The sequence below is a fragment of the Aethalodelphis obliquidens genome, unplaced genomic scaffold, assembly GCF_003676395.1.
Source record: "Aethalodelphis obliquidens isolate GAN/ISIS:26980383/991018 unplaced genomic scaffold, ASM367639v1 scaffold93, whole genome shotgun sequence".
Taxonomy (NCBI): domain Eukaryota; kingdom Metazoa; phylum Chordata; class Mammalia; order Artiodactyla; family Delphinidae; genus Aethalodelphis; species Aethalodelphis obliquidens.
The window spans coordinates 4777786-4805618 of record NW_020838037.1 but is presented as its reverse complement, the minus strand read 5'-3'; the positions used below and the strand labels follow the sequence as shown (position 1 = coordinate 4805618).

Here is a 27833-nt window from a genome sequence, read left to right as displayed (position 1 = left end):
TCCAGGAGCCCCCAAGTTTACCAAAATCTGCAGATGCTCAAGTTCCATAGTTGGCCCTCCACATCCACAGGTTCTGCATCCATGGAGCCAGAGGGTTGACTGCATACTTATTTTTAAAAATCTGCCTATAAGCAGACCCACGCAGTTCAAACCCATGTTGTTCAAGGATCGACTGTACTTATGACAAATTTAATATTAAAACATCATTCATAATGTCATAACACTGTATGCTCAGTTCCAGTAATTCAGTGATTCTAATACTTAGCACAAGTATTCCAGGAAAATTAACCTTAACTATCAGACATTTAAGGGAAAAATTGTTTTCCATATTATACCAGTGTTTTACAAAGTTGTACAAAGTGATTTCATTAAGAAGTAAAACAGCAATCATTTTCTCCCAGCCCATTAACCAAAAAGCAAAATAAAATAAAAATCTTTAAAATGCTATTCTCCCATAAATAGTCACTTCTGTAATCACTCATTAAATAAACTCACCATCAAAAATCAACCTTTACCTTAAATCCCAATAGAAATGTCCTTATTATGGAAAAGTAACTTATTTACTTTTTTCCACTCATACAATGAAACTAGGAATGTTACGGAGGTTGTGACTTGGCTGTAAATGTGAACAAGGTTTTCATATCACTGGGACATTGGATGGTTTGAAAAGGAATGTACAAACAGCCCTGCTGCTAGTCCAAAAGATGCCTTTCGTGTGAATTAGAAAAAAGGCTGTCCTGTCCTCAAGATACTTTATTGCCAAGTCAGAAATATGATAATTAGCAATGTAATTGTACCAATGTAAATGGCACCCTTGAGTTGGGCACAATTACACCCAGAGTTCTCCCATAAGTCCTTATTCTATTATATATTTTTTCCAATATATATTTTAACTAAGTCCACAACATCAGAGCTAAGGTTCCCTTATGACCAAAAAAGAGATGGAGGAGGGGTGCCCTCAACAAAACTCCCCAAATCACAAAATGACAGTTAAAAAAGATCATATATATATGCCACTAACAACAACAATAATGATGATGACACAGCTTCAATACTAGTCTTAATTTCTCTCATAAGGCTGTCTGATTTTGAAACCATTAATATATGAACCTTGCTCTTTCAAATATAAATGAAATTTTTAAACTTATAGAATACAGAAAACTTAAAATTCACATTAAGAATATACATGCAATGCTGATTTATGCTTATTGACAATACTATTTAATGGTTAGGAAAAAAAAATAACTAGACATAATCTTTCCAATTCTAAACTGTGCAGATAGAGTATGTGCACAATATGTTGGCAGCTTTCACAGAAAACCACAGCTGAAAGCTGGAGCACTTCCAATATCCAGAAATGTATTTTATTAGCTGCATCAGAAAATCATACCCCAGAAGTCAAGGCCAATAAATATTCTTTCTAATTGTGCAGAAATGAATATAATGAGCTATACCATCAGCAGACTACACTGCCAAATATTAAGATTGTTTAAAATCTTTAAAATTCCACAAACTCCCGGTATGACAGACCTCTAAAATTCAAGAATTAAAATTTACAAAAATAAATACCACTCTGACACTCAAGGGACATCTTCACTTTAAGGCCTTTGTCACAAATCTGAATCTTTATTGTTCTGAAATAAATGTTATAAACATAACTCAAAACAAAAACTTCAATATTCAGTCTCGGAAGAGGTGTGGCTCAATGCCCATAACATGTAACAAGAAAACTTCCTTTAAAAAAAAGGAAAAAAAAGTACTATGAGAAGTCTTTCATATGAGTCAAAATGCACCCCTTTGGTTTTTTCTTTTTTTTCCTCGTCTCATTAGCTTGTACACACGTAAGGATCTAAAGGTTTGCATTTTCTTCACAATAGTTCTTGCTATGACGTCTGACGAACTTTCTGCCACTCGACAAATTCATCAAGAAGAACAGGCCCTAGAAATAAAAGGAGCAATGTTATTAGAGTTCAGGGAACACATCTCTCCAACTATAAAACAAACTCCCCACAAACTCTGTGGTGATGATAGGGAACTGACCCTTCCCTTCTCCAGGTGGTTTCCTTTCAGCCTCCCTATTCTACTTAATGAGTGCTTTCTTAGCCTTTTTTCTTTTTTCTTTTGACGTAAGGGACTTTCCACAATAGATATTTGTAGAAACCTGCTTCTCAAGATTTGTTTCATGAACTCTCCAATACTAAGTCATTATTAACCTCTCTCTTTTTCTAACTGCCCACAGCTTTCTGCCATTTAATTATTAAACAATCTGAAAAGTGTTTAACGTACTATTTCTGTTACCTCAGCAAGAAGTTTGTAACAGTTTATTGAAGGTGTGGCCATATTAGAGACTTATATATTGTTTCAGTAATAGGACCTAGTATAAATCTGAACACAAAGCAAGTACCTAACAAATACCTGACTTAAGAACTATTGTAAAAGATATTTTTATAACGCAGGGGGTTCAAATTCATTTACTTACAAAAGTCAGATAGGTAGTTTAAATAAGCTCACTGTTTATTTTTTGTAAATGTAGGAAACTCATTGCCACAAAGAAATATGCTTGCCCTATTCTTCTTAAAGCACACAACCCTCTGGTGGTCTCACTTTTCCTCTTGCTTTCGATAGACATATTTCTCTACTGTAAGAAAAACAGCAGACCAGCATAATAATAAATGGCAACTGAAAAGCAACCTAGTTGTTGGCATACTGTGGACCAACACACCAGAATGCAAGTCCAACATAAGCCACTACTTGGTTCCAGCCTAATTCCTATAAAAGAACACAGGAACAGTTTTGTCAGATTTTCTAACTTTTTAAGCAAATCCAGAAGCTTTTATTTTTATACAAAATGTCTCAGTTATAATGTTGACTCAAATGCACATGAAAATACACATTTGCAGGCCAGACATAGTCCTTGGGCTGCCAGTTTACTGCTGTAAGGTATTATTTCTAAAAATATTAAATTTTATACTATTTTGTAGGGGGAAGACACAATATATATAGAAAGAAATAAAGTTATCCCTTCTTCAGTATTTTGTTTCTTCAGTGTCACAAAAATAAGTCCATAATTTCAGTTTACATTTATAGGAATGTATCTTTTCTATGTAACCCTTCACAACGTTAAAACAACATATGCAACCAAACTGATGGTGGGAAATAAAAAATTTATCGTGAGAATTCGTTTGGCTTATCTAAATAATTTATCATTACTTCAAAGTTCTATTTTATGGCATTCTCGATTTTCCACTGAAGGGGATGGACAGATGTTTTAATTTGAAGGATTAAAAAATTGTAAATATTTCATTTCCTGTTTACTCAATAATTCCTGAGGGAAGTTACTTTGACATCATTTGCCATATTGTGAATGGCTATTATGATATTAATTTTAAAGCTTCTGCTATTGTAGCTGAGGTTTTGCTTTCCTATTTTTAAGATCATGACTTTACTTTTCTTTCACAGGAAAATGCCAGGAAAGGCAGGAATAAAGCAGAATTTTAGCTTCCAGCTGCAGAAATTATATTCTAAATTTAGCTACCAAGTAACCGAAAATATTTCATTTACCAGCACAGATTTTATAATGTTGCTCAATCTAAGTTCTGTACCTTCTACACCTGCCTCCTCCACACTTCTCACACAATTAAATAAGAAATTGTTAGGAAGTTTAAATCCTTTATGGTAATGCTACACAAATCCACGTTCTCATTTAATAGTTTTAAGAATTTTACTTTCATAGGAAAACATTATACTTACAAGCACCATCTTCATCATAGTTACTAAGATCGGCATGGACTGTTCTGCTGAATTCTAACACATTGTACCACTGATCTTTGTTCATAACGCGATACTTTGATTGCTGTAGAAATGATATAATTTTTGGATTACAGAACAAGCACTATTTATTAGGACTTGACTTCAATAAACACAGTTATAACCTTTTTGTGATTTAGTCTTTCCTAAAACATTTATTCCTCTTTTAATTATTTGTGTTTCTAAGAGAATCCTCAGGGTCACTTAGATGTCAACTTCATCAAATTTATTTTTCCCTTTTTCTTTCATTCTTTAATTTTTGGGGGAGGCGGGGCACGGCATGCGGGATCTTAGTTCCCCCACTAGGGATCCAACCCCTGCAGTGGAAGCATGGATCTTATCCGCTAGACTGCCAGGGAAGTCCCCTTCTTTCATTCTTGAGGAATAACATGAGTGTCAAGGGCGCTAATAGTAAGGGTAAAACTCAATAAACTTTTACCAATGTATATGCTTGTGTAATCACCAATGAGATCAAGCTATACAATGTTTCCCAACACAGTAAATTCCCTCCTACTGCTTCTCACTAAATCATTTCTTTACGTAAGATTTACTGTTTAGCACATTTTGAAGTTGGCATCTTTGGAGGCAATGGAAAGGGTACAGACTTGGGTTCAAATCTCACTTCTGCTACCTGAGTGACCTTGGGAAAGTTATTCATTGGCTAAGTTGAGATAAAACATAATTCAAAATGGTGTTATAAAGATTTAAAAAGATAATGTATGTCAAACACCCTCCACATAACAAGCATTTGAAAATATTTACTTCTCTCAGCTCCTTTTAGAGGGGAATATTTTTACAGAGTTATACTTATCGTTGCCCCAAAACTACTAATATGAGGAAGATTGATAACATCCATCAACCAATCTACTTTATTAGGCTTAAAGATTTAAGTGTGCACAAACCCATTCACATAAGACCTTCTTATACCACTGTCTATTATCACAAGTTTTAAACGAAGCTAATCTGGGGAACTTGTTATGATAAACAACCAGCTTTATGAGAAATTATTTTCGAAGAAAAAGCATCTGTATTCAAGAAACAGTGAGAAGTGAGAAGTATACAAAAAAATGAAATGAAATAAAATGAAATAAACAAAATAAAATAGAAAGAAGCACAAAAACAGATAGGAAACTAAAGAAAGCAATGAAAAAAAGGACAGTATCTTCTTCAAACCACCACATACAGAAGGTGCTATGATAAACCTAAAAGAATACTTTCTTCATAAATTCAGCATACATTTCTCAGTAATCACTATATTTAAGTACATCCTCATATTTGTGTACATAAAGTTTATTCTAATTCTTTACATTGAACCTACGTTTTAATACTAAAATTGGTTCTCTTATATTGATTTTTTCAGCCTAATACCCTGTATAACAGAGAGAAACCTGATTTAGAAAGCTTGAGATTTGTGCACTAGCATATATTCTCTCCTGCAAAAATCCCAAGAAACTAATTTTACATGAAGGATGTCTGTGCTAAAATATATTTTCTGAAGGTTTCTTTTTTATCTTTTTTTTTTGTGGGGGGTTGCAAGGCAGGGAATAAAAATGAACTTATGTACAGAATATGTTAATGAACATGAACTCATGTCTAAAAATGACAGCGGATACATACACATTTTAACAAATTTTCAAACACTTAAGCAGAATTTTTAAAAAGCACAGTATTAAAAAATCTACTTGTTTTTCTTCAATTAAAGGAATATTTTCAATCAGCTTAAGTTTTAAAATATTATTTTAAAAATAAAAACACATACATACCTCCAGGTACTGGTAAAATACTGAAAACAGTGGCCATGTCCTCCCAAGGAGAAGAGCTAACATAGACTTAGCTGTATCAATATCAAGGCTTCTCTGATCTTTATCCTAAAATAAAGGTAAAAGTTTCCCTAAGTGTGGTTTCAAGATTAAAAAAATATTAAAATTGAAAACATGGAAATTCCACCTACCCTTGCAAAATCAAAGGCATATCTGTAGATATTCTTAAATGAAGAAATATCATTCAACTGTGAGCGCAAAAAGTCAAATTTGTTCTGTAACTTTTCTGTGCAGTCACACCTTAAATTAAAAAAATCAAACATATTACATAATTAAGAAAATTAAATAAAAGCATCTTTAGGGGTTAGAAGGAATGCATTAAAGAAAAAACTGAGCACATTTATGAAGTTAATTTAGGTTTAAAATTCTCTGATTCACAAATTTAGAATAACAAACTATTGCCTTGTATCTACCAATGCAATACAAAAAGGAAAGATGATAAAAGAAAATCTGGCAATCAATGAAAGTTCACTCCAATAACTTTTCTTTAAAAAAAAACACAACTCCATCAAAAACTCGAATAAAATCACAAATATTTGATAAAAAGAGATGTACTAAAATGTGCTTTTACCACAAATAAAGTTAAGATGACAGAACAAATAAAATTAATCAGGCGTCTGATACAAATTTCACTGGGAAGTTCTTAGGCACCAGCTTGGTGAAAGAGATTAGCCATGATTGCTTTTACAAGTTTAGTATATAACTCAGAGGAAATACATTAGTGATTCAGTCATAAACTCAGATTCCTACATTTTTAGTAAACAAAAAATCAAAGTAAATCAGTGATAGCACCTAACTTCACATAAGGCACATATACAAAAGAATGCAAACAAGTAATACGTGTTATTTCTAAAGACTAGACATGAAGTATAAGAAGCTAAAGAGATGGAATGTCCAAAAATATTTACTGGCTTTCTGACTCCCCCTGGGTTGATATATTCCCCTACTTAGGAAGAAGCAAGGCAGACAAAGCCTTTCACAATTGGCACAAATCTCCAGTCTCATCTCCTGCCAGGGCCCAATATCCTTAAAATATAACTGTGCTCTAGTTATAATTTCACTTACTATTCCCAAATGTCACAGCTATGCTTTAGCACACATTATTTTATCTACTTGATATGCTGTTCCTTCTAACATTTTGACAAAATATTACTCATCAAAACCTAACTCACAGTTTGCGCTCTCTGAGATCATGACTCCCTCCGATCAAATTAGTTGTACCATCTACTGTGACCAACTGTATTCCACTCAATACTGAATTTTAGTACTCATGACGTAGACACCTAGCATTCTCAGCTTTAACCAAGACTTTCACTATTCTAAATCAAAATTGTGATGTGTAGTAACTTATTGTTTTATTAAGGTGTAAATGTCTAGTGTTACTTAACTCTTGCATTCTTAGAATAAGCCAAACTTGGTCATGTTACCTATTTTATACACTGCTAGATATCTTGCTATGTTCATAAGTGAGACTGGCTTGTAAATTTTATTCTTTCACACTCTCTTTTGTAGTTCTATAACAAGCTTATACCATAAGCTTCAAAAACAACAAAAAAAGAGAAATAGTACCCTTTCTTCTGTTTTCTGAAAAAGTTTACTGAACACTGGAATTAGGATTTGTCCAAACTCAGCAACTGAAAATCCACCTGGGCCTTTTCATTGAGGGAAGGAAAACCTTTTAATTACTAAATCAGCATTTTAAATGGCTATCAGACCATTCAGATTTTCTATGTCTTTTTGAATCAGTTTTGGTCATTTATACACTTTTCTGATCATTTATTTCATATATAATTTTATTTAAATATGCCAATTAAAATATTTATAATATTTTCTAATATGATTATTATATTTATAGATTTTTGCCTTTTCTTTGCTTTTCTTAATCACCTTGCCATAATTTAATTCTCTCAATTGTATCTTTTTTCTATTTTAGTAAGGTCTGGACATCTTTTTATCTCTTCTGCTTTCTTTGGGTTAATCCTTTTTCTAACTTCTTAAATTAGATACCAGTTCATTTGGTTTCAGGCTTTTCTTCTCTTTTAATATAACATTTAACACTATAGACCTCCCTCTAAGTACAATTTTAGCTTCAGCCACAGTTTTGTAAGTATTATTGATTTGATTATTCACTTGTAAATGAAGCCTTAACAAGAGTGGTTTCAGAGGAGTCGCAGGGATAAAAGTTTTGCTAGAATAGGTTTAAAAGAAAGATCGAGAAGAGAGAAACTGGAGAAAATAAGCATAGACAACTGCTTTCAAAGAGTCTGGTTCTAAAATGGAGCAGAGAAAAGAGCTCTAAAGTGGAATAGTGAAGGAGGGCAGAAGGTTTGCTTTTTAAAAAAATAGATACAAGAAATAACTTCTACTTTTAGGAAGATGAAGTAAATGTTCTCTTCCCTATCTCTCCTGCTAATTCAACTAAAAGCCCTAGACATTATATATAAAACAAACATAAGAAGACTCTGAAAGAATCTGAGAAACAATACAGTAGTATGTTCCCTGGGTTTTCTTTTTGCCTTGTCTATCGCAGACTTGGAGATGAAGGAGTCAGAAAAACGGAAATGCCAATGAGGGCAGACAAACAAACAAACAAAACAAACAAACAAAAAGCCTGCTCTCCCACTAGTCAAAAGTAAGCAGCCTAACAAGACAGAAAACATTAGAAAGAAACACTCTTCTCCTGTCAAACACCAAAGAAAAAACTGGCTCAAACCCCAGTAACGCCAGCAAAGACTGAATGGGGACCTGAATGGTCTACCCTCACCAGAGTATAAGGAGTTTGCCCTCTCAAATTCTGCAGTGTCAGTAGTGGAAACCACATGGGGAACATGAAATTCCACTCCCACCAGTTAGTAAAAAGCAGCCAATCCTCCTCTGACCTGAGGTAGTGTCAGAGGAGGATTTATAAAGAGTCAGGGCTTTCACCATCACTGCAGGAACAAGGCCACCACCCTAGTAGTGTCAGTAGAGACTTTTTGGGGAACAAGAAAGTATCATTGGAGGCCTAGTGGGACCTAAAACTCTCATGTCTGCTAACAGTAATGAGGACTTCCCTGCTCGGATGTCAACAGATGCAGAGTGAGGAACTTTGATTTCTATAGGCTGGAAGTAATAAGGTAGTGGCCCTCACTTTTCCTGCTTAAGTGGTATGAGAGGAAGCTAGCTAAAACAGAAGGCTTAAATAAGATCCAGAGTTTCATAATGTAATACTCAAATCTTACAGGTTTCAATAGAGAAGAAAAAATAATTGCTTGCCACAGCAAAACCAAGATCTCAAATAGAAAGGAAAAAGACAATCAATAGATGCAAACACTGAAATGATAGAGATGTTTAGAATTACTTGACACAGATTTTAAAGCAGCTATTATAAAAATGCTTCAAAAAGCAATCATGAACAAATTAAAACAAATGAAAAGATAGACACTACCAGCAAAGAAATACAAAGTCTAAGGAAAGAAATATATAAAAGAACCAAATGGAACTTTTTGAATTATAAAATACAGGGCAGACTTAAACCCTAATATATCAATAATTAAATTAAATATAAGTAGCCTAAATATAACAATTATAAGAGAGAGATTGACAGAGTAGGTAAAAAAAAAAAAAAAACCTAACTCTGCTATTTAGAAGAAACTGACTTCAAACATAATACAGGCAGATTGAAAGTAAAAGAATGGAAAAAGATATATTGTAGAAACAACCAAAAGAAAAGAGGGGTGGCTACACTAATATCAGCTAATGTAGACTTCAGAGCAAAGAAATTAACAGAATAGAGAGGAACATTACATAATGACAAAAGGTCAATCCACCAAGACATAACAATCCTAAATGTATGCACCAGACAATGGAGCTGCAAAATATGAGACAAAAACTTATAGAACTGAAAGGGGAAATAAACAAATTCACAATTACAGTTACAGATTTCCACACCTCTCTCTCAGCAATTGAGAGAACAACTACACAGAACATCAGTAGACATATAGAAGCATTCAACAGCACCATCAATCAACAGGATCTAATTGACATTAATAGAACATTCTATTTAATGGCAACAAAATACTTATTCTTTTCAATCCTGAGCCATAAACAAACCTTGACAGATATAAAAGAATTGAAATCACACAGAATATGTCCTCTGACCACAATGAAACCCAACTAGAAATAACACTTAGAAACTAAACAGCCAACTCCTAAATAATCCATGGGTGAGAGCAAGTCTCAGCGGAAACCAAAAAATATACTGAACTGAATGAAAATGAAAAAACATGTCAAATTTTGTGAGACACAAAGCAGTGCTGACAGGGAAATTTACAGCACTAAATACAAACATCAGAAAAGAGAAAAAGTCTCAATCAATAATCTAAGCTCCTACCTTTGGAATCTTTTCTAGAGAAAAAAATCAATGAAACAAAGATGTGATTCTTTGGAAAAGATCAATAAAATTGACAAGTCTCTAGCAAGAATGACAAAGAAAAAAGAGAAGACAAAGATTACCAACATCAGGGATGAAACAAACGATATCATTACAGACCTGCAGATATCAAAAGGATATAAATTTGACAACTTAAGATGAAATGGACCAATTCCTTAAAAAGAAAAAAAAATACAACACTCAAAATTTTAACTATTTGAGTATGTAACTATTAAATTATTAATAAATTGAATTCAAAAGTTAAAAACATCTATAAAAGACATCTACAGGTTCAGGTGGTTTCACTGGAGAATTCCACCAATCTTTGAAGACCAATTCTACAGCCTCCTTCAAAACATAAACTATAAGGAAAAACTTCCCAATTCATTTTATAAAGCCAGTATCACCTTAACAGCAAAACCAGAAAAAGATAGTATTTAAAAAAAATCATCACAAGAAAAAAAAAATTTATAGCTATGTATACTGATGGATGTTAACTAGCCTTATTGTGGTGATCATTTTGCAATATATACAAATACTGAATCATTACGTTATACACCTGAAACTAATATAATGTTATATATGTCAATTGTACCTCAATAAATAAGAAAAAGAAAGAAAATAAAATTACAGGCCAATATCCCTCATGAAGCCATAATAAAATATTAGCAAGTAGAATTAAGAAGTATATAAAAATAATTATAAACCATGATCAAGTGGGATTTATTACAGGTATGCAAGATTGATTCAGTACTCAAAAATCAATGTAATCACATTCGTAGGCTAAAAAAAGAAAAATTACATGATTATATGATTTAACGCAGAAAAAATATTTAAAATATATAATATCTATTCATGTTAAAACTCACAGAAAAACAGAAATAGAGGAGAACTCCCTCAACTTGATAAAGAGCACCTACAAACAACCTACCAGAAAAAGTACTTAATGGTGAAAGACTGACGTGTTTACCTCACCATGGGGAGCCAAAAAAGGATGTCTGCACTCACCACACTTATTCAACACAGAAGTTCTAGCCAATGCAATATTTCAAGGAAGGAAATAAAGGGCATACAGACCAGAAAAAAAAATAAAACTGTCCCTATTTCATGTCATAATCATATGACATGACTGTCTGTGGAAAACACAAGGAATACACACAAAAGAATCTTAGAATAAGTGAGTTCAGCAAGGTCACAGGACATACAAAAATCAATTATATTTCTATATATTAATAATGAGCATGTGGATGCTAAAATTAAACATACAATACTACTTACAGTGGTCAAAATAAAGATGAAATATTTAGGTTTAATTCTTACAAAACATGTACAGGACATATGTTTGACACAAGACTGATGAAAGAAACCAAACACTTAAATAAATGGAGACACACCTATCTTCCACCAATTGAAAGAGTCAAAAAAGTAAAGATGTAATTATTCTGAAATTCACATTCAGTTTAACAAGAACCTCAGTAAGATTTTTTGTAAATATAGAAGATTATTCTAAAATTTTTGGAAAAGCAAAGAAACTGTAGTAGCTTAAAAAAAATTTGAAAAAAGATGAAATCAGTCTACCTGACTTCAAGACTTAGTATGTAGCTAAAGTAATCCACACTGTGTGGTAGTGGAAGAAGATCAACAGAACAGAGAACCTAGAAAAAGACCACACAAATATGCCCAAATGATTTTTGACAGAAGTGTAAAGCAATTCAATAGGAGAAAGAGATTTTTCAACAAATGGTACTGGTGCAAGTGGACATCCACAGGTAAAGAAATAAACCAAAATCTAAGTCTCATACTTTTTAAAGAAATCAACTCAAAATGGATTACTGATTTAAAAGTAAAATGTAAAAATATAAACCTTCTAGAAAAAATGTAAGAAAAAATTCTCGGGATCTAGAGCTAGGCAAAGAATTCTTAAGACTTGACACCAAAAACACATAAAAAGGAAAAACTGATAAACTGGACATCATCAAAATTTAAAACTTTTGCTCTGCAGAATTCCTTTGAAGAGAATGAAAACACAAGCTACAGAGGGGGAGAAAATATTTGCAAACCACATATTCAATGAAGGAATTAAATCTAGAATATAGAGAAAACTCTCAAAACTTAACAGTAAAAAAAAAAATTTATCCACTATAGCTCTTAACCTCTTTCCTATTTTCCTCAGATATTGTAGGTCACTGATTCCTATTTTATTTACATCTATCTCCTTTGCAGCTCACCTATTGAGTTTTAAATCTTTTATATATTTCACTTTTAGAAATGTAATTATCTGAAATCTGATCATCTGAGACCATTCCTCTTTTTTCTTTTAAAACACATTAAATGTAGTTATTTTATACTGAGACTATAATTATTCAAAATACTAGCCTTAAAGTCTTATTTTAAAGTTTAAGATCTGTTTCACAACTTGTTTAGTGATTTCTGATTGTTAATGATCACTGAAATTTTTTCTGCAGAAATTGAGGCTTCTGTTTAAAATGCTTTCCTGTACAGAAGAATTGCTTCCATGAAACACATGGGAGTACTGATTACCTGGGACAATTCCAAAATACGTTTCTGGATTGTGCCTAAATCTGACGAAGAGCCGTGCCATGCGGCTTGTGGGTTCTCAGTTCACCACCAGGGACTGAACCCGGGCCACAGCAGTGAAAGACCGGAATCCTAACCATTAGGCCACTGGGGAACTCCCCACAAAGAGCTTTTAATTAGGAATTCTCTCAACCAGAAGCCCTCTGCCTCCAACTGTATATGCAGAACCAAGCCCAAGCAATCAAGTCTCCATCTATTGGGTAGGTTTGGCCTCAATGACTAAATATAGGAGGTTTTGATCTGATTCTCGTTGCAATTTGTCTCCAGTTCCCAACATGCACAGATAAACGGCAAGATCCTAGGTGACTAAGAATAGGTAGGTATCCTCAGGGTAAATGCCAGCTCCGTAGATCCCTATGGAATCACCATCTCTTATAAATTCTGGCCTCTGATTATTTTCCTTAATTTACATTCAAGTCCAGGTGTGTTTTTTTAAAAGATGCTTTAATAATTTATCCGACATTTAACTGTTTAATATGGGAAATGGTTTGTTTGCACATTTAGGATGCCATAACTGCCAGAAACAAAAATCAAAATTTGGATAAGTTAATCATCTAATTTGTCTGGGGCCTAGTTCCTTGCATATGTATGAGTGCACAAAATGTTTCATGCAGAAACAAGAAAAATTTATTCTTATCATTTATTAGAAATTTATTACTTACTATTTCAATAAATGGCTTCTATTAGTACAAAAATTCTTCATTATATGAAAAAGTTTTAATGAAAGTTGAAAATGCAGTTAACTTCTACTAGAAGACTACACAAAAGAAACAAATTCTCAGATTATATGCTACTATTAAGCTGTCTGAAAATTAGGAAATGAAGTCTTCAATATCTCCAGTTATCAACTGAAAATGTTCAGAAGGTACTAGTACTAAAGTAGCTAGTTACATGTACTCCCTTCCCCATCATGATCTATTTTAGGTAGGGGCCTCATTTTCTGTAAATCTTTGTAGCTTCCTGAAGCAGTGCTTTTCACATTTTTTTTAGTGATGTGACTCACATTTTCACACAAAATCTCATGCAGAATCTTAACAGACTTGCGATTCAGGAAGGCAAACAAGTTAAAGGATACCTCCCTACTTTCAAAAGTTATCTCTCACTACCACCAGAGTTTGAAAATCATCCTCGTGGCATATTAACATGGGGCCTGGCATATAGAAGCACTCCAAAATTATTTGTTAAATAAAAGTATTATTTAACAAGATTATGTTAAATAATAAACCACAAAGTAGATGATATATTAATTTAATTACAAGAAGTTTCAAAATTCCTACCTGGGGAAAGGTTAGTGGAAAACTGTAGTTCAAACAAAATTGTAAAGTGTATAAGTAGTGACTGACAAGTCTCTCAAGGAGATAAGAATCCAAGAGATTACAATCCTTCCCAAATATTTTACATTCCATAGGTACATAGAGTGACAATATTACTTAGTATATGATCTCAACAAGCTTAAGACAGAGATAAAGAATGAAGTTTCAAGTCAAATACAGACCAGTTAAAATTCCAATTTCTCCACTTTCCAGTCATGTGGCTTTAGGCAAGTTACTTAACCTTTACCGATCTGTTTCCCATTTTAAAACCACAAAAACAGTAAGAGACAACCGTAAGATTAAATGAGAATCAGGTAGTAAATGCGTAGCACAGTTCTTAGCTTGACAGGCTCCTTTTGAGGCAAATGGCTGAAAAATCATCTTCACATTGGTGGCTCGCTCCAAACTATTTCTTATCATTATAATCGCTTATCTACATCTTTCAGTTGAGAAATAATTTAATAGAACTGACAATTAATGTTTTCTTCTTGGAGAAGAGTGAAAAAAATAAGAGCACGAACTTCCGTATCTATTACCAACATCATAAAGACCGTGACCAGACCCAGCAAAACCAGTAATCATGCCCAAGCAGTTAAACACGATTCTTATAGTTAATCTAGCCCCAAAATAGACTCACAAGAGTTAATAATGTTGACACCTCCTAACTTGGCAAGTTTAGAAAGACTATTTCCCCTGAACTAAAAAGAAATGCATACTTAACTAGTGTAGCATGGAAAGTAAGAATAGCACTTTTTAAAATAACAATCAAATAAAACCACACAGATTTTAGGGAACACTGGCACAATATGACAGCAATCTCCAAGGTCACTGCTGTTAGAATCAGTGAAATGGGTTTAAATTTCAACATAAAGGCTTAGGAATTAATTTCTTGAGTATTGTTAAACATCTGATTAACAAGAGAGGCTTCTGAATTTCTGCTTCACTTAAGACCTTTAAAATGAGAAAAAATTTTCATTTATATATTAGATCTAAGTGAGGTTATCTTCCTTAATCATTAAGTCAGTAAGAATGCCATGACACACTGATGTATAACAGGAAGAATTTTATTCACCAAGTTATGGATTTAGAACTTTCTCTGATGAGATTGGGCGCATTGAGAGTGGTACGGCCATAGACTAGAACTTTCTCTGAATCAGGTGTATCAATCTGAACCATACAATTAATCCATCTCTGGGGGGTATTTGGAAATGTGGAGCGGGGGCATTTTGAAATTGTTTTGATGACTCTGGGGGAGAGCAAAGGGGAAGAATGCCAATGGCAATTAGTACTTGGGCCCAAAATGCTAAGTGAATGATAGTCATACACAACAGACACCACAGTATCCAATCTATTCAACTCTTCCACTCCCACCAAAAAAATTGTATAAATGTTCCCCATTCCTCTCTCCTAAAGAAAGTGAAGCCAGTTAAGCCTATAATCTTCAAAGTACAATGCTCAATATGGAGATCAGAAGGTGTACAACTTGTAGTCTACTGGCAGACAGCTTAGTTACTACCATTCTTGTCAGATGCTATCCTCTTGGCTCTTTTTTTCATTATCATAATCAAGTATACTCTTGTCAAAGATATATGCCCACAATTTTCTCTAACAGCATGGTAGATGCTCCAACAACAAACTTTCAGCTAGTAGATATGAGAAAAGTTATCCGCTCCAGTAAGGTATGCCAGAATAAAATTTTCAAGTATCCTTGGAATCTTGCCTCTACAGATGTGCATCTTAATGGGGATAAGGTCCACAGATTTTCTAAGGTTCTCAAAAGAGTCTATGACCTAAAAAAAAAAAAACCTCCTCTATTGAAAACTATCCCCAAAATCTTTGATGATTCCTATGCTCAAAAATCTCTGATGGCTTCCCAAGCTAAAACATATGGTTTGAACTCTCTCAACATATTAGTCAAAGCCCTGCATAATGTAGCCATTATCCCAACTATCTGGAGTTTAAAACTACTCTGTCAATTTTCTTTATGTACCTTTTGATTCTAGCAAACTAGACATATGTTTTCTTTTCTCAAGGTTCTGCTCACAATTTCTTCTTGAAACAACATTTTCCTATACCCTCAACCATCAAAATCCTAATCATTCTTCAAGGTCCAGTTCAAATGCCACACCTACAGTAAAGACTTTCCCGTCTACTCAGCTGGAATTAACCTCTTTAGCAGCTGTGCTTTCATAGTATTTGGTAATTTTACTCTAGTACTTGTCCCATCCCACCTGGATTTATGGTTACAGTATGCCTATGGTTACAGTATGGCTGCAGTAATGCCTTTCCCGCCCTAATGAAATGTAACTAAGGGACAGAGTTGTGTCCCATGCCTCATTGTGATCATCAGTAAGTGGCACAGTACTTTAGATAAAATAGGTGTTTAAATATCTCCTAAATTAAATCTGACTTGAAGGGAAATTTGATTATTATTAAACAATGATGAAAATGAAATAGAGGAAAGTATCTGGAAAGGATACGGCAATTACATCCCCGAAACTTAAAAAAATGGCCATTCTAGTCCAATTATATACAAATTCATACCCATAAATTCTTTCACACAAAAGAGAAGGACAATTCAGTTGTGGAAAGTCTGTATGAGTAACAGCTTTAAAATAAATAAATGTAAAAAAAAAAAGTATTCTGAAAACTGTTAAGCATTATACAGTTACAGATTATAATTAACCATGATTATGACAGTCCCCTATTCTTGACCATAATATACATTTTAACTACCAGACTGTTTCTATTCTTTAGCAGAGCTCTACTTAAAGTTTTCTACGTGTTAAAATTCATTAATTTGAAATAATTGATAACTACATTAAGATGATTTAGGAACCATCAAATAACTATGTCCAGATTAAATTAAATCCTAAAAATATGAAAAATCTATAAAAGGAATCAAGTCTGTGAAATTTTACATTTTATAATGATTATATAAAACCAAGTATACTAGACAACTATACATTTTTAAAAAAACAAGTTTTATAGATTCTTTTGTCTCTATTGGTTTACATTTTAAACTATTTTATTCCTAGCAAGTTCTTTACAAGAAGATTCAGGGAGTAATAAGATTAAGCCAATTAAGAGAAGATACTCTGTACTTCAACAAAGCAATCTAGATCATTGGGGGTAAAAAAAAAAAAATAACATTTTCCCAGTCAAGAGTGCTTGCCTAATTTTAGTAGCTTTAAAGATCTACACTATAGAGTTCTAAGCAGATGGGCAGGGGATAATAAATGAATGAAACAGAAACCTCTGGGTCAATTTTAAGTCCTAAATATTGCTTTTATTTTGTAAAGCCTGTGAACTTCCTATTGGAAAGATACGCTAATAAACAACATGTTCATGGGTTCATCAATTTCCCTAGCATATACCCAAGGCTATATGCTAATTATTCACAAGTAAATACTAGAAACACTTTGTGTTTACATATTTCTGTTATACAGAGGCTCTTTATATTATATCAAGTAATTCAAAAACATAAATAATTAGAAACTTTTGGTTTAAAAATACACAAACAATTGTTAGCTGAGATATTTTAAAAAGCAATAGACAAAAAAAGCAGTAGGAATAGTACATAAAGCAGTTGTAATGCCAAATAAAATGTCTTACAATTGACAAGCCATGCAACAACTGATATAAATTTTAATAAAACAGACTGAGCTACATGAAATTAGTTTATATTCTTTGCATAATCTTATATATTTTGTCTTTCTCTATAAAGCTAATTGAATGGTGAGAAACAGCCCAGAGAATTTCAGAATCAACATTTTAATTTGACATGTCATGACACCTAGATGAATGGCAGTCTTGGTTATAAATACTATGATTTTAAAAGTTAATAATGGCCGTCTATTTTATAAAGAATGTAACAAAGGAATATACATAAAGGGATGATGCAATAGGAAGTACAGTATGGTAGACTGGTATTCAGGAAATTTAAATTCTACGTCCTAGCTCTGCCACTAAGAACTATGTAAACTCTGGCAAAAATTTTCTTCACCTCTCTGAGTCTCAGACTCCTCATCTCACTTATAAGTAATAAAAGTGAGAGGGTTGATTTTATGTTCTATTCTAGGAACTATGATTTGGTTCATATGAGCAAAGATTTTTACATTAAACAAATATATATACATATACATATGTGTATGTGTATACATACACACACATATATATTTATATATATACACAAACACACACATACACACACACACAAAATATCTAAATGTTAATACTGGTTAAAAAGGAGAATTACAAAACATTAGACACTGAAAATCCAAATATAAATATTTAAGTTTCATATGAACAAATACACTTAAAAAAAATAACCAAGTATTTTGAAATTTAAGGATAGGCAAACAAGGAGTAAAGAACAGTTAAGTGTGTTAATAAAAGCATAATCACAACAGGAAATCACATGGCTAATTAACCTCCAGTTTGGGGCTCAAAAATATTATAAATTTATGCTTGCTCTAACTATTTTAGAATGTTGACTATTAATAACTTCCTGCATGAACATCAGGAACATGACATAATATAAAATTAATACACAATTACTGACTCTGAAACTAAGCACACTTTACTCTGAAAAGCCAAAATCAAATTATTTTTATAAAGAAGCAATTTTATAACTTATAAAAGCGTCCCAAGGCAGCATCCTAAACTGAAAGTATACAACTATAAAATGGCTAACGGTTGCACAGGAGCCAAACAATATTTCTACTTTTGTATTCATGAGATTCATTTGGCAAAAAAGAAATAATAAAAGTATCATGTAACTCTCTTCAAATTTCTTTTTTTTAAATTTTTTTGCATTGAAGTAGAGTTGATTTACAATGTTGTGCCAATCTCTGCTGTACAGCAAAGTGACTCAGTTATACACATACAGACATTCTTTTTTTTATATATCAAATTTCTTTTTTAAGTCAAGTGTAAAACTGAAGAGAGAGGAGGCCCCAGAGCTTAGGACTGCCCAGGAACAAACTCCTCATGTAGTAGAATTCTACATTCTGAGAAGGAAATCCCTTATCACTCAAACATCCCGTGAGTAAATAACTTTGATCATGAATCTCTAATTCACCCATCAAGAGAGTCAATGAGTTTTAATAGAACTGTTCTTAGGTTCTTTCTTAGGGAATATGAAAACTGGAGTAACAGTTCATTTTGCCAAAGACCATAATATAAATTTTGTCAATCCTAAACTGATTGTTCTAGATCAAACCAATTTGATTAATTTAAGGTGAAACCTTACTCCCAAAAAACTACGAAGCACAAAATATCAATTAAGATCTTCAAATAGGCCATCAAATTTGTTTTTTAAAAAAATTTCTTACTGTAATGAAGTCATCCCCTTTAACCATTCTTCCTTGGTAAAAAATCCCATGCTTTCAGCCTCCAATTTCCACGCTAAAACTAACATAATAATCTGGAAAGAACAGAACATAAAGGATAGGGGAAAAGTCAGCATAGAGATAATCATGTCTATATTTATCATGGAGAGCATTTTTATACAACTATTTCCATCCTTTAACTATTAAAGAGTACAATCTCTGGAATTATTAACTGTAAAGAAATTTAGATGGGCCAATTTCTTAAAAGCAAAAAGTTCTAACAATTTCTGAAGGTAGAATCTCTCTTACTCTATTACAAATGACATTTGTATCAAGAAAGAGAACACGTGCCCAATTTAAATACATTTAAAAAAACCTAAATGAAAATCTACAATATTCATGAAGAAACAAAATCTTCTGATAAGATTAAAGTGTTCCAATTTTTAGAAATTTATGAATATGCTATACCCCACTTGTATTCCATTTTACTTAGAAATAAAACATACATTTTCAGGTTCAACACCAATGTCTTCACAAAATTTTTCCATTCCTTCTGGCCCTACAACTTCATCAGGACCTTCAAAGACAAAAATAATTTATATATTTTATTGTTATAATTTAATATCAACATAAAACATAAGTCACTGTGTTAAAGGCATCTATGAATACACCATAACATTTTTTGTGAATAACTGAATTTGAATTTTGGCATACCTTTGATAAAGTATAAATACTTGTCACCAGATTAAAAATTTTTTAATTTTGAAATACTCTTTGAAAACCACATTATAAAATATAATTAAGGAAACAGAAAACAAAGCAACGTTAGTATCAATCGCTAGCTTGTACAATAACTTGAACCTATCCATTAAAAATACGTTTACTGAGAACCTCCTCTGAAGAAAATTTTTCACAATGCATTAACAAAGAAGCACAAGAAGGTTTGAGCTTCTTATTCTACTAGACTGTGCCAGTACCAACCCACAATTCAAGACAGTAAACAAAGGAGAGTATCTGTTTCTTACTAAAACAGAAGGTCATTCATTAACCTTCTGAAATATACCCAAATAAAATTTACTAGTTTTAAGATACATTATGAAAATAATGATGTAAGGAAATTACAACATTCAGATTCCAGAATGAGATATTTTCCTTGGTCCTAAAACAGACAGTAAAGCATAAGCATTATGTCATCTTAATGTAGAAATAAATGCTTAATCCCTCAATTAGCTATGTCTATTATTAGTCCAAAAATTAAGTACATTTTCCTTATATTTTTCTCCTTAGTAACAGTAAATATAAGTCAGTACACCAATTCTCATATTTTTTACGTTATCAGATTCCCATATAGTAATTACATCATTGCTAGGTCTCTTTTTTGACTTGATAAAACAAATTTGTGACAACATGAATGGACCTTGAGGGCATTTTGCTAAGTGAAACAAGTCAGACAGAGAAAGGCAAACACCATATGAGCTCACTTGTATAAGCAATCTACCAACCCCCTTCCTCTCCCCCAAACTCAAATACAGAGAACAGACTGGTGGTTGCCAGAGGCAGGGGTGGGCAAAATGGGTGAAGCTGGTCAAAAGGTACAAACTTCCAAACTTAGTAAGTCCTGGGGATGTAACATAGAGCAGAATGACTATAGTTAATAATACGGTTTTGCGTATTTGAAAGTATCTAAGAGAGTGAATCATAAAACTCTCATCACAAGAAAACAAAATTTGTGACTATGTGTAGTGACAGGTGGTGATCATTTTGCGATATATACATATATCATTATGTTGTACACCTGAAATATAATGAGGAAGGTAAAACAAATTTTAAAATATAAAATATGATAGAAATATTTACCACACCTGGTTTTTGAAAGAAAATACAGTCTTCAAATATTATTGTTAAAGTAGCTAAGAGAAACTTGTTTTCCTTTCTTAAGGACTGAAAATACTCCAGATTTGTAAGTCATAGACTAGACCAAGGCTGCTCAGGTGGCATTTTATATCACCACCATTAGTTCACAAGCACAACATGTAGCCAATGTCCTATGGTTTTTCTTCATAGAAGAATGTGACCATCCAATATGTGACCAGTTAAACTCTTACTATCTCAGATAAGGTCCAAGCTGCTAAGATGATGTTCACAACATGGTCTGAAACCAAAACCTTTTCAAAAATTTTCTAGTTTAAATAAGCATTGCACTTAGTTATGCAGTGAGGTGTTAAAAGGTGAAGGGGTGGTAATTGCAGGAAACTTTCACTTCCTAATATATATTTGGAGGGGTTTTTTATGAGAATGTGTTAATTATGTAATTTTAAAAGCACACATATACAATTAAGGTGTTAAAAAATACTGAATATGAATCCTTATATGTGGTTTGGATGAAAGTAAAAATCAGATAAAAAATTTAATGGAAGAAAAGTTTTTTTCTTAAGGCATGATGGAAATATATTCTACACTTTTCTAATGCAACAAGAAAGCAGACTTGCCCTCAAAGCTGCCATCATTAGTAGTTAGAAGAGAAAGTCATGTCAAGAAATATCAGTTACTGTCATAAAATATAGCCTCCCTAGAAAATGGGAGATTAGTGATTAAAATTTGATAAGAATCAAGTTAAATTATGTTATATGGAGATATATAAGATAGATATAAGACCCTTCTGTAACTTTCACAAAGTGAAAGTGACTTTCACAAAGCAATGCAAATAATGATAGCAAAAATCTAAATCTAAAACAAGGTCTATACTAATGTTCTTTTCCCCAGATTGCATAACATCAATTACACTTATTGAAACAAACTCTTCAATAAAACTACTCCCAGGGTAAAACCTCTGGAGTGGAATTTAACTGACTTTTTCAGGCACAAAATAGGCTTCCACTCAACTTAAGAATCTATGAAAATGATTTAGTTCACTCTACCAGCTGGTTACTTATTAGGATCATGCATTCTATCCCACCTTTTTTCTGATTCCTTATAAGACCTTAAAAGTGCCTTTTCACCTTCTATGCTTTTGTTCAGTAACAGGCCCAATGTATTACTGAATCCTTGCTGATGTAAATAGCACTCAAGATGAGAGGTGTTATGAAAGGGCAAAATCATCAGGCTTATCACACATGACCTATAATATATAAATAAGATTTGTGGTAAAACATTTTTAAAACTTAAAAAAAAATCAATTTTCTGATGTTTTAATAACCATAAGGAAATGTTCCCAGGTATACCTGCAGGGTCTAAAACAATGCCAGCCATAGCAGATGCTCAGGAGAAAAAAAAAAAAAAATCTGCTCAATGAAATGACACAGTACCTTCAACATAAACTACCTAGGAACTATACCGTTAATTTTGGAACAGTATTGTGAAAATATACAACCAGTAAATCTGATGCTGCAATACTATTACTCTTTTAATAATAGCTGACACTTATTGGGTTCTGACTATATTTAACCAGGTACAGCGATAAGTGCTTTCTTAACATGTATTATCTCAGTAGGCACAATTATTGTCTCCATTTTAAAAAGGGACATCCCAGTTACTGTTTATTTGGCAAACAACTGGCACCTCCTTATCAATTAGGTCTCTGACCAAAGTAATCTCTAGAGAGACCTTCCCTATTCACCTTATTTGAAAGTCCATCCCAACTTTCTACTTTCTATCCCTGAATCATACCATATTTATTACTTTTATAATCCCCCACAATCTGTAATTATCTTACCTACTTAACTTATTTACTGTCTGTCTTCCCTGCTGGAAGGCAAGTCCCTCAAGGGCAGGGATCTTGTCTAATTTGTTTACCACTATATTCCCAGCACTTAGCACAGTGCCTGACCTACAAGTGCTCAATAAATATGCATCATTCAGTGAAGGACAGAAGATAAGTTAACCTAAAGTACACTTACTAATATTTTCTTTGTAAAAGAAAAACTAGCTGCCATGTACATATTTTAAAATAAGACAGTAGTAGTTAAAGCATAGGCTCTATGGTCAGAATGACCTGATTTTGAATCCAGATTCTTGTCACTGTACGATCTTGGGCAAATCACTTAATCTAAGCCTCAGTTTTCTCGTCTAGAAAATAAGGATAACACCACCTACTTAACAGAATGGTCATAGGAGAATTATATAATTAGCACAATTTCTGTAATAAAGATAGCAATTATTTTGCTGGCCATTAAAAAATGCTTGTATAGGAAATAAATGTTTAAATCAAATATTATGCTACCCAGGAAAGTCCCTACGAGAAGTAAAACAAGCAAGCATGAAAGAAAAAAAAAATTGACTAATTTTATGGTATCTAGTACCCTTTATAGGCAAAATAAGATAACTGACCTTTTGATTCTGTATCATTATCATACCTACTGGTAAAACTGGCATTTTGAATACTGGGTCAACATTTTAAATGGAGGTCAAAAGAAAATGAATTCCCTCTATTTAATTTGGGTTAGTGGTTGTCTTGGGATGCCAGTAATAGCAGTTTTTCTGGTCTAGAAAGAATCTGTTCTGTTACTAAACAATTTTTAAATTATACTTTTGGGATCACTCAGTGGATCCCAACAGTGAAGTTACTGTCCTCCAAAATGGTCTTATTTTCCATACAGTTAGCCTAAACCTTAACCTTAAGTTCGAAGTACTCTTGAGACCTTAACTTGATTAGCAATAAATACAAGACAATGACTGCATATACACTTTTATTCTAAACAAACACTCTGAGAATGATAGTGATAAAAGGGGAAAAACAAAACAAAACAAAAAACCCAACCAGGGAGGCAGGTAAAAGAAATGAAACAAAGGGGAGGAAAGAAAAAAAAAAAACAAAAAAAAACTTTAAAATCAATAATTCCAAAAGAACTAAATCATTCTAAGGGGAAAAAAATTTCTTTTCATATATGCTTATGAAGAAGTTAATAATAAATGGAAAACAAGTGTTCTTTTTCATATATTTGCTTAACTCGTTGGCCTCATCCCAGGCTTTGACTTTTACCTCTGAACTACAGTTTCACCCTAGTCCTAGAGTTTTTCATTCACCACTTACAGGATTTACTGTAGTTTAAATTAGTTTCCTGAAGAAGCTTTCCCTGAAACTTCCAAGGCTGGATCATACATTTCTCCTATGAACTCTCACAGTGCATCTTCCTAATATAGCATATAGTACACTGTACTAATATCAGTCTGTTTATTATTGCATCTCCAGTAGAAATGAATGGCTAAATAAATAGCAATTATATTAAAGGGTAAATCTGTCATGTAATGATATACCTGAGTTTTAAATCTTTTACTATGTCTCCCAAGAGTTTCAGAAAATGTCAGTTTATGGTTCAGAAAAATTTCAAAAGAAAACTGAAAAGAAAAACAAATATAAAATGTTTTATTACATACTTTGTGTTTTCCAGAATACCAACTCTACTGTAGCCAATGGATGTAAACCAGTAAGTGAATCTGTTTACAAATTTTACTAACAGTAAATGAGTTTCACTCCTCCCATTAAACATATACTGAATTATATATTTAAAGAAATATCAGCCTTAAAGGGCAACAAATTCTTAGCCTAACCATAATCCTCTGTCTTGACCCTGATCTCAGCACAAAGGACTAACACATAGCAGGCCTGCAATAAATAATTTGTTAAATGAATAAACCAAAAGAACGTTTTAAAGCATGTGACTGTTATCTTCTTATATTAATTTCATTACCTGCATACTCATAAAACCAAGCCAGGCACTTCTTGCTTGAAAAATGTTCCTCTCCACTTATTAGTCTAGCAGGGGGTTGGGATCTGCAATAGCTTAGAAAACACACAAATGCCTAAGAATTTTAACAAGTCTCAACTGTTAGTGAAAAGCTAAGTTCAATATGAACTACTTCAATTCAAACCAAAGTATTTTTTTTTTTACAGTTGGTGTTATAGGGAAAAATTGGAATTGTTAAATACTTGCAATTTGAAACAGTAATCTATATATAAAAATTTCTGTCTAACAAAACCCAAATGCTACTTTGCTCACTATCAAATTCCAAAAATATCACTAAAATTATTTCCCCCAGATTTCAAAAGACCACACAGAAGTTCAACCTGATGGTCTCAATCCAGGACTGGTAGTTGGGTATAAATCTTTACAGTGATTCTTCTGCTGATTTGTATGGAAATTACATATGTGTATAATTTGAAAACAAATCTTACAAAGTATATTTTGATACTCAGTGAATCAATATTTCAGAATAATATTATATATTAAGAGTTGTTTATTTATCATCTACCAAGCTTAAATCAATATTTTAAAGACAAAAGATAATATAGGAGTTAAGGCTATAATTAGATTCCACAGATTAAAAAGAAAAAAAAAACCCTAACAGATAATACCAGTTCAAATAATTGGGCCAAAGCCTTGAGGATTTAATGAACAGAGAACCTTTTCTCAAGGTTCCACACTACCACAATGACTTAGGAATGCTATAACTTATGCAACTGAATAATGTAATACAAAATAAGGGTGCCATATTTAAAATTTTAAGTTGATAGAGCAAAGTATCACCTGAGTTCTAATAATACTGACTGCTCAGCAGTTTTAATGTGCTTAATTTAAATAATTTTGATACATTATACAATTAAGATTACTACAAGTTAATGTGACAAAAAACTAATTTGCATGTTTCAAAAAATATGAGCTAATGGAGTAACTATGTCAAATTCTAGTATGAGTTATCAAGAGGTATAAGAAAACAGCAGTATCTTTCACAGTAATAGTCCAAGAAATACCCTTGGGATCTTTTGCCAAACACAGTAATGAGGAAAAAAATTCAACCAATTACAAAAAGGATAATGCAGACTAAAGAAGTCACCTACCTCACATTTTAAGCAGACCTCTCTTTAAGGATAGTTCTATCATTATCTCTTCTTTATAATGCTGGCTACTTTAAATGGTGGCATCTTAAGTTGTTACATTAAGTGCCAACCACTAATACAGTCAAGACACCCGAAAAGGGAATTTTAAAAACTCACTTCTCACACCTAAATCGCAATGATTTTTTGCAGCATACAACGTTGCTGTAATGCCTTAATGACACGCTACAAGGGGATCAAAGAGCTATACAACTACAGCTCTGCCTTTTCTTTTTCTCCAAGAGGATACAGAGTACAATAGCTCTCAAATTATTAATATTTATATTGAGAGCTAACAGCATCCTGATGGCTGAAAAACAAAACGCACGCAGGGCCTTTCCAACTCCGCACATAAGGACTTGGCTCAGGTGGAGGCGCTATATACTTCCAGAAAATGGGGCTCCTACTGGGATGGTCCGGGTTAGATCACTCCAAATACTAAATCTGGAGGGCAATTACAGCATAAGGAGCTTTTTTTCTACCATTCCCATGGCAGTTGTCAGATCAAAATTCCTCGTGCTCTATTCCTTTCTTCACACTCTACAAAGAAATTCTAGAAGTGACCCTTGCACGGACTGTACTCACTTCTAGGTCTGGAAGGAAGGAGGGGGAAGGGATTAAGGGAGTAGGGGGTAACGGGAAAGAGGGCAATTTGCGTACGCATTCCTGTTTCTCCACCCTCCCTGGCACGTAGGCTCAACGTGAGGCGACTCTCCGAGTCCCTTCGCTGGCGCCAGAGCACACAAACCGAACATGAGGTGGAGCCGAGCGCAGACTCGCGCGGTTCCGCGCCTCCCACCTAGGTTTATCAGAGGGGGTTCACCTCTCCCCAGCCCGAGCCCCGGAGACCCGGCCCGCCTCCTTCTTCTCTAGCCCTGCAGCAGAGGAGGTAAGACTGAAGGGTAGGGTAAGGTGGTACCTGGAGATTTTACACTTTTTGAGGCCTCCGTCTTCCGCTACTGCCGCTGCCACCCCAGGAGATTTTCTCTTCTTCTTCACCGGCATCTTCCGCCCTCCCCGGCAGGGCGGGCAGGGGAGCCGGGGAAGGGGCTTGCTGTCAGCTGAAGACTCCTCAGTGCTGGCACTCGGTTCCCAGAGACAGCAGCAAGCGAAGGAGCAGAGTCGCCAGCCCGCCCCAGAGCGGCCCAGCCCGGCCGCTGCCCGCTCCCAGGTCCCCTCCTCGTCCTTCTCTGCTCGAGGCAGCGGATACTCCTCGCCGGCAGGCACTGCGGCTCGATCACACTGGGAAGAGAACGCGGACAGCGTAGCACCTCCACCAGTAACACACTCGGAAAGCAAGAGGCTCACTCCGACCCGGACGCGAATCGCCCAGGGCCGGAAGTGACGCAAGCGCAGAGACGGACGCTGGGAGGGGCGTGGCTTTGGAGGGTCCCCGCTACCTTCCGCTCAGCTGGGTTACACTGTGTGGACTCCGCGGTTGGGGAAATTGGAATACATTGATCGTTTGACTACCTTAGGTTGTCCAGTGTATCCAGACCTTTCTCACGAAGCTTCCACCCTGTGCTAATACTGAAAGTCACCCCCCAAAAAGGTCTTATGAAACCACTAATACTCTGCAGTTGGCGTTAAAAATAACCTGGTAAAGTAAGCCAGGTTTCACTTCTAATCTCTTCCGTGCGGTAACCTAACGTTGTTTCCCACCCCTTAAATACATGTTTC

At 33.8% G+C, this 27833-nt stretch overlaps 1 protein-coding gene across 4 annotated transcripts; it reads right to left on the bottom strand.

Annotated features, from left to right (window-relative positions):
- Window positions 1-1367: 1367 nt before the first annotated feature.
- On the bottom strand, window positions 1368-27510 carry DCUN1D5 (defective in cullin neddylation 1 domain containing 5). 4 transcript variants are annotated; one of them, XM_027095670.1, is made up of 8 exons: window positions 27073-27510; window positions 24970-25061; window positions 19789-19859; window positions 19286-19377; window positions 5759-5867; window positions 5571-5675; window positions 3751-3853; window positions 1368-1939 (listed from the first exon to the last, which is right to left on the bottom strand). In XM_027095670.1, the coding sequence occupies exons 1-8, from the start codon at window positions 27156-27158 to the stop codon at window positions 1884-1886; spliced, it is 714 nt and encodes a 237-aa protein (XP_026951471.1). In that variant the 5' UTR covers window positions 27159-27510; the 3' UTR covers window positions 1368-1883. The 4 variants fall into 4 exon arrangements, with proteins under 4 accessions (XP_026951471.1, XP_026951472.1, XP_026951473.1 ...); XM_027095671.1 differs by lacking the exon at window positions 24970-25061 and having other exon boundaries at window positions 27073-27500; XM_027095672.1 differs by lacking the exons at window positions 19286-19377; window positions 24970-25061 and having other exon boundaries at window positions 27073-27102.
- Window positions 27511-27833: the final 323 nt, after the last annotated feature.

Coding starts and splice junctions, on each gene's coding strand:
- DCUN1D5 (XM_027095670.1), bottom strand. CDS start 27,158: ATGCCGGTGAAGAAGAAGAGAAAATCTCCTGGGGTGGCAGCGGCAGTA. Junction 19,860..24,969: donor TTGGTTTTATGAGTATGCAG/GTAATGAAATTA, acceptor TTGTCTTTGAAG/GTCCTGATGAAGTTGTAGGG. Junction 3,854..5,570: donor TATTTTACCAGTACCTGGAG/GTATGTATGTGT, acceptor TCATTTCTACAG/CAATCAAAGTATCGCGTTAT.